Below are 13,213 nucleotides of genomic sequence, written 5' to 3'. Positions count from 1 at the left end.
CTATGACTTACAGTTGATATAGTCCCTGGAAGTCTTTTTATAGAACTAAGATGATAAAACTAGGTCTGTGCTGAGCTGTCTTATGAATAATGGTAACAGACTGATCTAGATGAGGTGGACAGCTCAAAAATACGTAATCTTTTTCCCCATGTCTATGAAGGCTATTATGACTGTGTAAGAAGAATAAATATGATGTTGCCAGTCTTGAATAATTCCCAAATAAAGTGATAGTGTCAGTAAAGAAGAAAGGGACACAAAAAAAACCCAATAACAACAACAAAAAAAAAAAATCTGGTTTTCCTTAAAAAAGGATGGGGTGAATGGGCAGACAGAACTTACCTTTTGCTTCCTCTCCCATGTTCTTATTCTTATCTGTGCCCTAGAGTAACCTACATGGATAAAAGCAGCATTTCCTGTGACTGTGTTAAGGTTTTGTGCCTACCTATTACTAGTTCTGTAGCTGAAGTTATACTGTTCCCTCTTAGTGAGGAGTACTGATATTTCCTTGCCTTATCTATTATTTTTAATACCACCTGCTTAATAGTTAAAGCTCTGCTATAGCTACAGCCTTTACCACAAGCTGTTAGGGGGAAGAAGTCATTGTGATGACAAGTTTTCAAAGCAATGAAAGAAAATGAATGCAATAAAAATACTTATTTGGCTTCTGTGCTGCACAAAATCTCTGCATCAGAACCTCAAAGACTAAAATGAATTCAAGCATGGAGCTTTTTAACACCCATTTCTGCTGATAGCCTTAGTTGTATCTTTTGCTGCTTATCTGATAAAGGAATATTCATGACCTCACAATCAGATGGCATTCTTACTTTTGGGAATCGGTAATACTTGACAGGTACCCCAAATAATCATGTTGGTCATCCTTTTACAAGTCTGGCACTACTCAGTGTGATTTCTACTCAGATGCAATAAGCAATTTAGGGGCTGGTGAATGCTCCTGAGAGGACTTGAGGGAGTAGCAGTAGGAGACTTTACACAGCTCTTTATCTGAAAACAAATGCTATTTTAAACTACTTATATCTTGTATTATACCCATGCTATGCCCAATACTTAAAGTAGTATTCATGAATGCTTCAGTGTTCAAGAAATTATTCTTTGATAGGGTTAGATGCAGTGTATTCTACTCCAACAGTAGACATTAAAACTAAATCTTCTACTTGGCTTTTTCCCCACTCAGCAGCATGGGCAATTTGTGAATTGCATCTTAACTGGTTTATAGCTGAATCTAATGTTCCAGTGGATAAAATAGCCATGCTTCACAAAGGCTGTGAAGTACAAACTGCACTTAAAAGGCTGTGCATCCAAGCCCAGGCTCTTTTTATTCAGCCAGGTAACTAAGGCACAGTGATATTTAATTTTGCAGATGCACATACGTGTCAGCTTTTGTTCCCACTGAAGCCAGACTGACTGCCCAGTGACTCACTGCAGAGCTGGCAGTGCTGAGGACTTGTAACTGTCGCAGTACTGCATTACTTTGGAAGTCTTCACATACTTCCTGCAGCATCTCCTGAAAGGCAGCTGAAGAATCTATTTGCTGCTTGGCACGCTAGCAACAAACCTAAGAGGCCTCTGGGACTGCCATACTGAGAGCATTGTTTGGACAGACTTACTGTCTGTGGCTCAGGATTTCTAAATCATTATTTGTAGCTAAGTGAAACCTCTGTTGCAAAGTGGGTGTGGTGTTACTACTGATGTGGAGCTGTGGGTTCTGCTGGCATGCCAGGTATTAATTCTGTATTTTAATTTTCAGTTTGGTAGCACCTGAATGGCATAATTTTTTTCCCTTTTGCAATGTCTGGTGTTCTGCCTTATACTGGAAAATATTAACTACAGATCTTTCTATTAAAATCAAACAAAGGAAGATCAGAGCCAATGGCAAAAAAACCTAAACCCTAAAAGCCCATAATGCTCCTGGCATGCTAACTGAAGGCATACCAAGGAAAAACAAATTAATTCTTTTTTTAGAGTCCGTAGCTTCCCCTGACTTGCTGCCATGGCCTGTCTCACTCAAAAAGACTATAAACCCCAGTTAACTGAATGGCCAAAGAAATAAGGAGCACATCGGTAGTTTACCTGAAATACCTTTCTAACAAAAAATGGTGCAGAGTACTAAGATAAAAGACCTGGGAAGCTGTATTGCCTTTGAAGTTTGTTTTAGCTGCATTTTACACTTATTTAGTTTCATGGGACTATATAATTATGTTATTACTATCGCTTGGGCTTCAACAAAACATTCAAATGGAAAAACATGCCTACAAAGGCGGCCAGAAAAAAAAAAGTTTGGAACTAAAACATTAAATGGTTATGTTTTAAAATATAAGGCTAGTCAGTCTTTCAAGACCATGACTTTCTATCCTGCTTTCTGGGTTTACTTCTACATAGAACTGTTTTTCGTTAATCTAAAGGGGTGCTGGTATTTATCTCTAGTCTACACATTTTATAAAGACTTATCTTAAATGACAGCTTTGGCACGTTTAAAATGCCAAATGATGACTTGAATCTTGCTTCTCAGCACTCTAGCCCTGGCTATTAAAAGTGCTCCTATAAATCTTAGTTTTTGAAACTGTTAAATTTTGAAATGCTACTCTTGAGTTGTAGTGAAGACCTACATGGAATATGACAGAGACTTATAAAACTGGAAATTATATAGGGAGAACAAACAGGAATCAGTTATTCACATACCTTCCAGTGTAAGATTAAAGGTGTGTGAAATTAAACTAGTACAAAGCAGTGTGAAAGCCAAGTGCTAATTAATAAATAATGAAGAAGAATTAATTGCTGAGGAAAATGGCAAGGTTAATAAGCAGTGAGTGGATACAAAAGGAAATATATATCCTAGGCCACTAAACACTAAAATCTAACCCATGATTCTGAGTACCTGCACCACAGGTACTCTCAGCAGTAGAGGCTGAGAGCGCATTGCAGTGAAGTAACAGAAATAAGAGCAGAATTTGCACTGCTCTGCTGTGGAGGCATCTTCTATTAACCATGACTGGAAAGACACTGATGTAGCAAACTTTTAGTCAGGCATAGAAAAGTGATTTGGCATCCCAAACATTTAAATTAGATTTGATGCAAGTTAGAAATGGTTTCCTAATGTATTTTTCTTAATTGTTGAAATAATAAACCCTGATAGATCCAAAGAGAGAGTCCCATTAACAAGGAAGGGAATTGCAAAGGAAAAACTGAATTTGTTTTTATTAAACTAAGCTTCAGAGCCATCTTAAATGACAAAAGCTGAAGTAACTGAAGAGATCTTCAGTTAGCCCTGCTCTTGACAAGCCTGAGTAAGAGTTCTCTTGGAGTGCATCAGGTGAGTATCAGGTTTCCAGCATCTGCTCAGTAATCTATAAAGACATTCATCTCAGCACCAAGTGTGGCAATACAAGAATCCTAGAATGGTTTGGGTTGGAAGGAGCTTTAAAGATCATCTAGTTTTAACCCTCTGCTACACACAGAGCCCCTTCCCACTAGCCCAGAGCTCTGTCCAACCTGGCCAAGAGAATCAGTCCATTATAGATCTCCCCATGCTATTTCAGCTGTTAAATCCTTTTCTAGTCAAAGAGCAAGGGCCTTAGAATTTGATGATGCTGCTGATATGGGGAACTACGAGTTGCCTGTAAATCCCATCACGGGGAATTGCTAAATACAAGCAAAAATACAAGTCCACCTTCAAGCTCTGGGAATATGATACACAAAGTTTTTGTAAGTAGGCCTTGCTTATCTTGTTTTTTTTTCTCAGAACATATTGTGAATGACTGGCAAGGAATGGGGGGCTATTTTTACTAAATCACTCTTAGACATGTAGGAGGGAGAAAAAACATTTTAATTTATACTTTCCCTTGTTCTGTCTTCCAAAGCTTTGAAAAAAAAAATCTTATTTGCATTTTAGTCTATGGTTCCTTGACTTCACTGTTAATGCTCAACTCTACTATATTAGAGCTTTAGCATGTGGGTTGGTTTTTTTTAATCTTAGCATACCCACAGAGACTAAATTCCATAAAAGTTCTTTCAAAGCAAATCTACTTTTCTCTTTCCTTTTGCACACTATCAATATCCATCATCTACTTCCTCAAGTCACAGCTCTGTACTAATGGACCTTGAGGTTTTAAAGAGAGTTGGTTACTGTAATGCTGTTTACAGCTATCTCCATCTTCCTGGTTGAGTCTGCAAGATTATTTAAAAGAAAAGTGTGGTCAGTACATGAGGTCTTCTAAGTACAGAGAACTTTCTCTTCTTGCTTCCAAGTTCTTTACTATTGCTCTGTGGCTTCATGCATATGGTTGAAAACTATTTTGAGAGCCTTACACACTTATATTCTTATGGGATGATTAAAAAAAAAATGTTACCTCATCCAGTCTAGTAAACATAAAAAGTGGGAATTTATTACTCCCAAACCTTTTAAAAAGGAAACCTCCCTTAACCTGTATCAGAACAACTGATATTAAAGAATATGCAGAAATTAATCTTTTTGTTATGTGAAACTCCCCCTTTTTAAATAACTAAACCCACTACCTCTGTAGAGACACTGTAGATGTTTCAGAACTATGTATTAATGGTGATGATATTGAGATTTTGTTACACACACACACACAAAAAAATCAAGTCTTGCTGATGCTGCTATTTTGTCTTAAAGTAAATCCCCTTGATTACCTTTCTTCACCTGCAGCAATCTTTATTTCCCTAGCTGCCAATATTAGGATAAGTACACAATTTCAGCACGCATGAGGAGAAGAAAATACAGTACAACCTGCTCATTACAAGCACTGTAAGGGAACTATCAGTGCTCTGCATGGTGCAAACTGTAGTCCTGTTACAATGAGGCTTTTTATATAATAAAATAGCATCATGGAGTAAAGACACTTCAACAGAGAGTCTGCTAATGCTGCAGGTTTGTCGGTGATCCCTTGGTGGTCGCTGCTTTCTGCTGCTGGTCACAGGCAGCAGTGCAGAGGCCCCGTTTAACCAAGCTGGATGACTCTCAGCATGGGTTTTATAGAACAAAGATATGATTTAATGCAGCTTTCTTCTTTCTGACTGCAGAGGGGCAGAAGAGGATGCCAGTGTAGGATGCTGTATGCATACATGTGTATGTTCCAAGTTTAATAAAGCCCTTTCTGGTGTTTTCCTCCTCATTCTTTGGATCTTTCCTCACAGTTTGCAAGTAGAGAGGTCAATGACCCTGTAGCAGGTGACTGCTGTCAGTCAGATTCTGACTTGTCATTAGATTTGGATGATTTATGCTTCTTCTTTCGCTTCTTCTTCTTTTCTTTCTTTTTCTTTTCCTTTTTCCTCTTTTTCTTCTTGTGTTTATGTTCTGAGGAATTGGAGCTGCTGCCATCTTCCTCATCCTCATCACTGTCATCACTGCTATCAGATTCTGAGGTAGAGTCCTCCAGGAGCTGCTTCAGTTGCTGTATCCTGAGTTTAAAATACGTGAATGAGAATCCTTTCTAGCTATCCTCTACCTCTAGTAATTTATCCTAGCTTTCATCTTTCCTTCCTGGCTTGAGGAATGGAAGCTGCATGCAAAGGGCAGGGGAACGCTTCCTCTTTTGCTTAATTATACTCTAGTTACAGATAATATCATGGGCTAATAAAAGCAACTCCTTTGAGACAGGCAGATGTTCTGCTTTCAGGGGCTTCCCATCCCATTGGATAGGAAAGGCAGACTACCTTATTGGTTTATTTATGTGTGCAAAATAATAAAGCAACAGCTATCATCAGCCCACCCGGTGATAAAAAGTTCTATGCTTATGCCTACAGAGGCATATTGGGATCAGGATATTATGACATTCACTGCCCTGCTGATATAGAGAGGATGTCAGCAAAGCTGACAGAGCAGGCTCTACTCTGGATGCAGAAATACTTTTGAAAGGCACTCTTCCTTTGAACTTTCAAGGATTACTGGCAAATAGGGACAAAGCGTTTGCTTATTTTATTGTTGTCTTCTGTATTCTCTTCAAGGATTCCTCTCCAAGAGTGCTGTTCTATGGGCTACCTATAGTTTGTTCAGTTACGCCACTGAAGCAGCTCAAGCAAGAAAGCATCAAAAACTGCCCCTTTATATACTAAATATAATGACCTATTTATATACTAAATAATGACCTCACAAAAGTAGCAATAGCAGGTGCCTAGAACTAGCTTTATAAACCCCTCCCTTCATTTCTGCTGAAAGCATTCTGACAGACCAAATTTTAAACAACATCTCAGTGAAGTCAGTGAAAGAAAAAAAAAGTCAAACTGTTTTTTCAGGCCTAAACCAGAACCACACCTAAGTACCTGAATATTATGGCATAAATGCATACAACTGCTCTTTAAACTTTGTTTCAGGGAAAATATAGAAGCTAAAGAATAAAAGCATTTAGAAGTACTGAAAAGAAAGAAACTGCCATTAAAAAAGGGTTCTGAGCTGAAAGTAAGCTTCTATAAAAAGGTCACCTATACATTAGTGCCACATTACCAAAATAAAAACTAAATTGAAAGTGCAGTTTACTACAGACACACTCACCTCTTTTCTTTTTCATGACGCTTATTTTCCCTTATTATATCATACATTGGATCTTCATGTGCCTTTAAAATGGAAAACGGGAAATACAGTGTTATTACCAATAGTTTTATTTCCTAAAAAAAATAAACCAAAGCAACCAAATGCAAGAGGCTTTTATCAAAAGATGGAATATGCTTAGCAAGCTCTTAATTCACTGTCAGACTCAGCACTGTACACCTGAACTGGTGCATTTGCTTTAGGGAAAGGTTTTCTAGCTACATCTCCAAAGAAGGGGACTCTCCTTAGGTCCCCTACCACTCCAATCACAGGCAACTATGAGAATCCCATATATAATCTGTGGGAATAGTGACACATAGATGGAATGCTCAAGTTCAAAATAATGAGCTGTACCCTTACGGTACATTTAAAAAATCTGGATATAAACAAACCGGAATACAGGAGCAAGGAATGTGAGACACATGGATAATGAAGTTGGGAGTTGTCCTATCATGCTGTGCACTACCATTACTGGTTCTTAAATCAAATAGCATTGCAGCAAAAGATAGCTGTGAAGGAAGACAGCAAATAAACTTTGTAGACATTTAAGGTGGGTTCATGCCATGCAAGAATGCAGAAAAAAGGCGGGGTGCTCATTTCTGTTGGAAGATTAAGCAAACAAGTCCAACAGAGAGGAGAGATGGCAGATGCTGACCAGAGGTGGGAATTGAAATGTCAGGAGCAAATCAAAGATGTTGGGAATGCGCCATGAAGGGCCTTGGACATACGACAGGAGTTTGATGCAACAGAGAAGCCTGAGGGAAAATTAAGAATAGACACAGTCTGGTCATGGGAAAGGGCTAAAAATACTCTTTGCAGTTGCATACAATCAGTACCAATGCAGAATCTGGATAGACTAAGCCAAGACTACATTTTTCAAGGATAGAAATGAGAATATATGACATGAAGTGATGACAGCTTGAAATATAGGTTAATGATGCATAGCAACAGAAATAGTTAAAGAGATCACACAGGAAGAATCCGCAGAACTGAGATGTAGCTTCATGTAGGAAGAGATGAGACTTGGAGACAATGACTGGATTACAGACCTAGACAACAGCATTCATGATGTGGTTGTTCACAGCGAGAGCAGAAGGCTTGAAGCAGCTGTAATGTGGGCAGCTCAAGCTTGACTAAACATTTTTGTTATGTTGACATTTTAATAAAAAAAAAAATACAATGGTTGAAACAGGTTCTTGAAGATTTATGTGTAAAAATTATTAATTTTCCTCTTGAGGAGTAGATTTTCTGCAAAGTAGTCAAACATCCAACCACATCTGTAGCTTTTTCTTTATTAGTAGATGTTCAGCATCTATATTATACTAGAGACAGAGGAAAAGTCCTTAATAAAGCATCATCTAACAGGCTTATCTTCAGTTGCAAGATTATACATTATCAGTACTAAAGAATACAAACAGTAATACTACAATATTGGTACTCACTACTCTAAATTGTTCCAATTTCTGATTGCCTTTAATAAAGAATGGGCATTCCTTATCTCCTGTTCTGTGTCCATAACGTTTACATCTCCAACCTAAAAAAAAAAAAAAAAAAAAAAAAGAAGCAGCAGTGAATTGCACCTCTGAGACAGATCAGAAGAAGTATAAAAAGCCAGAACCACATTTCTGTAAAACATTTTCAATCTATTGGAAGAAACAGATAGATAGAACTAGTATGTTGATAAATGTAATGTCCAGAAAATACACGGCTATTACAGCCTTCAAAGATACTGGTTGCTTTTTTATATTTATATTGACATCAATATGATGTCAATCTACCTGGACTTCATCATCTGTTCACCAGATATTTTGCCCTCCCCACCATAAACGGATGGATACACGAGGGTCCAATGACATCTGGAATATTTTCAGCCTTACACTGCATAACTTTGACTTCTTTTCCCAAAGGCATCCAAAGCCCTTTTGTTGGGGCATGTGCCAGGAATTCTCGTGCGCTTTCATTGCCTGGTACATCTGGTATGCAGTCTTCTGGTTTTGTTTCATTCTCCTACAAAAAAAAAAAAAAAAAAGAGGAAAGGTAAAGACAATAAAATAACTTCCTTTTTTTAACTTTGCAAGAATTAGTACTTCAAGTGTACAGACCTTTACTTAATAGGAAACATATTTTCCCCATTACCTTTTTACCTTGTAACACACAAAAGATCTAAAATACTTGACCCTTTCTTTTTTTCTCACCCTTGAATTTTGCAGCCAGAACTTTGCTGCACAGGAATTTCATTCCTTCCCATCGATTTTAGTAATTTATTTAAATAAATAATAGAAATGAAGACTTAACACAAAGCAGAGACTTTGTCATCCTCTTCCTGCTAGTAAGACATAACAATTACAAGGAAGCCTTTACAACACAGAGCAGTTATTTTTTAGGCTAAAAGCATTGCTTTATGGCTTAGGTATATAAATTTCGCAAAAGTAATGATCATGATTAAAGAATTATTTTGGCCTAATCAACAGAGAAGGATCCTGAAAAGATGTCATTCAAACCAAAAATCTGCTCTTCATAAACAGCTCCCCTCTATCCACACTATTAAAAACTGCACAAAGTGTGCTGGGAGATGATGAAAGACCTGGTCTCCTTCTATCTGATTCTGGGCAATTCACTCTGCATCACCAAGGCAAAGTGGTCAGCTTGTAATGATCCTCTGAGTTTTTCCTGGGAAGCACTTACTTCTCTCTGTAATTTATATAGGTAACACAGACACTCAAACACTTAAAGAACATATTTTGTGAAAATCCCTCATAATCCTAAAAAATTACCGCTATTACCAACCTTAATTAGCCCAGGGGGAGGTTTCTCATAGCTGAAAAGCAATAGAAATATTGTTATTCTGCAGTTCAGCACAGACAAATAAATTGAAAAAAGTTTTTCAGTGGTATAGAGTTAAAACCTTCAGCTCACAATTTTCCTTAAGTTTTACCCTATAACTAATAACTACAGTAAAACATGGATAGAGCAAGCTGAGAGACAGCATTTATCATTTATTAGTACACATCTCTTGCAAACATCTTTCAGATTCATATTCTTGTGGGAGCACAGCTACGTCCTGGGGATATGTGGTATATTTGATTTAGCTTCAGTTACCATACATTCATCATTTTATCCTCTTCTTCTGCTGCACCCCTCCCCACAGTCTCCAAACTTCTTTACTCCAGCACTGCTGAATCATAGACATAGCTGAAAATGTCAAGTCAGACTGTTCCTTACATGTAGCTTTGCCAACCAAACCTAATACATAGTAATTTCATCATTTTCTGCATATTAAACCTAAAGACAAAGCCCTACTGACCAAAGTACCATATTTTCTGCAGCATTTATTTGGGGTTAGCAGTAGATGAAACATTTGTTAAAATCCAAGTAGCAAACAGGTACTACATAGAGCACACAGCAACTAAAAAAAATGCATATGCTAAGGAGCTAAATGCCAAAGCAATACAAAATGGTCCTGGAGGTAAAGAATACACATTACTTAGAAAGATGCAGGTCTGTATAACTGAATTTGTATTGAGTTTTTTTCCCCCCTCCAATCTCTTCTGTATTTAAACAGATACACTGTTTCCTGCAAACTGCCGCCTTAGTGAAAGTGTAAAGTGACCTTAGAAGAGGATGGAAATTTTTTTGGTTTTGTTTATCAATGGAACAAGAAGGACAGCACTGTGCAAGCCCAGAGTCCCAAGATCTTCTGCTTTATGAAAGACTCTTTTCAACAGGACTTTCCAGACATTATCCACATATTAACTCAGCAGGACACGAAACATCTGTACTGGCTGTGCATCATTTTAGGCCGTAAGTTTGATGGCATGGGCGATATTTCATTGGCTTAGCTTGCGCACACACGCCCCCCACCCCACAGAGCGATAGGATTTCTAGGCACAATCATACTCATACAATAAGAACAGCAAGGAAAAGGTGGTTAAAGTATGTTCATTCCATCTTTATAACAATAACTTCGGAGTGCCGTTTGGTGCATTTAATAACAAGCTGATTTTCACTTCCACGCGGAAAAGAAAAAAAACAAAATCATGTTCTTGTGTACCTTCTGACCTTTTTTATTCCATTAAAACAATAATTCCTTTTCAGTGAAATAACAAAAACTTTTTACAGCACCTTTTAATCCAAATTTCTTTTTTTTTCTTTTTTTTTTCTTTTTTTTTTTTTTAAGTCCATTCTAGTGGAACAACCTCTGCTGCATCTCTCAGATTTGGAGGAACCCAGGAGAGCACCTTCTGTGTCCCAACAAGCCCCTTCTGTGCCCCAACAACTTCATAAGTCACCAGCCATCTCTGCAAGTGGTCCCGAAGCCCCTCTGCCGACTCCCCCTTAAGGGGACAGGGAAAGAACAATCACCACCCCCCAAGAAACCCCAAAACCCTGCACTGAAAACGAGCCCCAAACGCCGGCGGAGTGTGCTCAGGGCAGAGCCGGGGCGGGAGCCGCGGGCAGCCTCCCCTCCTCCGCTCCTTACAAAGACTCCAGGTGCTGGATCTTCTGGAGCTGCTGCGCCTCCTGCCTCTTCCGCTTCCTCTCATGCCGGTCCTGGGTCCTGCCGCCGCTCGCCGCGGGCTCCGCATGGCTCCTGGCCCGCGCCTGGCTGCCCCTCGCCGCCTCCTCCTCCTCCACTCCCTCCTCCCCGTCCTGCCCCTGCCCCCGGCGCGCCCGCTGGGCCATGGGCGCGGCGGCCGGAGCCGCGGCGGACGGCGGGGCCCCGGCGACGCCCCCTGCCCGCCCTCCGCATCCCGGTTTCCGGCCGAGCGCCGACTTCCTCCGGCGCTGGCGGGCCCCGGCACCCCGCCCCTCACGGAGCCGGCTGAGCTCCGGGCTGTCCCCGCCGCAGTCTCAGCACGCCCGGCGCCTTAGCGGGGCTTGGGAATAACGTGTGGAGTGTTGTGCCTTCAAAACACTGATACTTAAAAATTAAAAAAACAAACAAAACCCCCAATGTGGCAGTCACTCCTCCCTTGCGGGAGGGCCACCACTCCGGTCGGGTGAGACCCCACCTGCAGTCCTGCATCCAGCTCTGGGGTCCCCAGCACAGGAAGGACATAAACCTGTTGGAGCGAGGTACCAGAGGAGGTCACCAGGTTGATTAGAGGCTGGAGCACCTTTCTTACGAGGAAAGGCTGAGAGAATTTGGGTTACTCAGCCTGGAGAATGCTCCGGGATGACCTCACTGTGGCCTTCAGTACTTGAAGGGAGCTACAAGAAAGATGGAGAGGGACTTTACACCAGGGTGTGTAGTGACAGGACAAGGGGGAGTGGATTAAAACTGAAAGAGAGTAGGTTTAGATTAGATAATGGGAAGAAATTCTATACTGTGAGGGTGGTGAGGCATTTGCACAGGTCGGCCAGAGAAATTGTGTCTGCCCCATCCCTGGGGCCGGGTTTGGTGGGGCTCGGAGCAGTCTTGCCTAGTGGAAGGTGCCCCTGCCCATGTAAGGAGGTTGGAACGAGGTGATCTTGAAGGCCTCTCCCAACTCAAAGCCTTCTGTGATTCACACATCGGGACTGAGAGGTGTATGGGTGCACGTGGGGGCATATGGCAGTGGGTTAGCTATGAGGTGTCAGGGAGCTGGTGTCTCTAGAGTGGAGGGAAGGCTGAGGGGGTTGCTTCCCTCACCAAGTTGAGTGAGGCTGGGGAAGGGGTCTGGGTATGCAAGGAGGGCCCCATCATAGTGCTCACTGGGCATTCTTTACTGTGAGGGTGGCGAGGTACTGGAACAGGTTACCCAGGGAAATTGTGGATGCCCCATTCCTAGAAGTGCCCAAAGCCAGGCTGGATGGAGCACTGAGCAACCTGGTCTAGTGAAAGGTGTCACGGCCTGTGGCAAAGCAGTTGGAACTAGATGATCTAAAAGGTCCTGTCCAACCAAAACCATTCTACGGTTCTGTGATTCTGTGCTTGCCAGTGACCAAAATACATGTGGCTGGAGGGAGGAGAAGGTCAGCATCCAAACCAAAACCTAGACTTGGGTTTGGTTTCTCTTCCTTTTATTTTTTTTTTTAGTGGGTGGGTTGCTGCCTCAGAAGGTACATGTTGGTTGTGGGGCAAGGTTCTAACGCCAAAAAGTCTGTAAATAGAGACTTTATTTTGGAAGCAAACCCAGCAAGGTCTGGCTAGGACCATGCTGCTGTGGTGGGACCTAGCTGACAAGCAAGGGCAACCTCCTCTTCAGTATATGAGCACCACTGGAGAGGCAAATCTACCCCCAGCCTTTGCAGTTTCCTGCCTCGGCTGTGATCTCTCTGGAGGATGAGCAGTAGGAGTAGATCGGTATTGGGAAGGCAAAGTTTAAATTTCTACTTTTGTTTCATGCTGAAATTCAAGGGCACATGAGATTTTGGGAATTGCTTAAGAGCTGAGCGAAATGCAGAAAATGTATCTTAAAAGTCCAGGAACTGAAAGTGTTTTTTAACTGTGATCACTGTGGTGCTTCAAAGGTGCACATCAAAGGCAAACGTTGGTAACTGCTATTACAGCACCCTGTGATTCTGAGGTGCAGTAAGACAAACGTAGTCCTGAGAATGCCTATCCTTTACAAGGTAAAAAACAATCTTATACATTATTTAACAATGTAATAATTGAGCACTGTTTTAATATTACTTTAGCTTTTACTTGGTAAAACATTTATCTTTCTT

The 13,213-nt window shown here is 40.7% G+C and overlaps 1 protein-coding gene across 1 annotated transcript; it reads right to left on the bottom strand.

Moving 5' to 3' along the window:
- Positions 1-3,818: 3,818 nt before the first annotated feature.
- Positions 3,819-11,260, bottom strand: RP9 (RP9 pre-mRNA splicing factor). The gene is made up of 6 exons (XM_066192562.1): positions 11,043-11,260; positions 9,350-9,380; positions 8,440-8,569; positions 8,005-8,096; positions 6,527-6,588; positions 3,819-5,436 (listed from the first exon to the last, which is right to left on the bottom strand). Exons 1-6 carry the CDS (start codon positions 11,243-11,245, stop codon positions 5,217-5,219), a joined length of 738 nt encoding a protein of 245 aa, XP_066048659.1. The 5' UTR covers positions 11,246-11,260; the 3' UTR covers positions 3,819-5,216.
- Between the last annotated feature and the right edge of the window lie 1,953 nt (positions 11,261-13,213).

This window comes from Chamaea fasciata, unplaced genomic scaffold (genome assembly GCF_029207755.1).
Source record: "Chamaea fasciata isolate MVZ Bird 193981 ecotype frontalis unplaced genomic scaffold, bChaFas1.0.hap1 SCAF_1, whole genome shotgun sequence".
Classification (NCBI taxonomy): Eukaryota; Metazoa; Chordata; class Aves; order Passeriformes; family Sylviidae; genus Chamaea; species Chamaea fasciata.
Note: the sequence above shows the minus strand (reverse complement) of the source record. Positions and strands in the feature narration are given on the sequence as shown.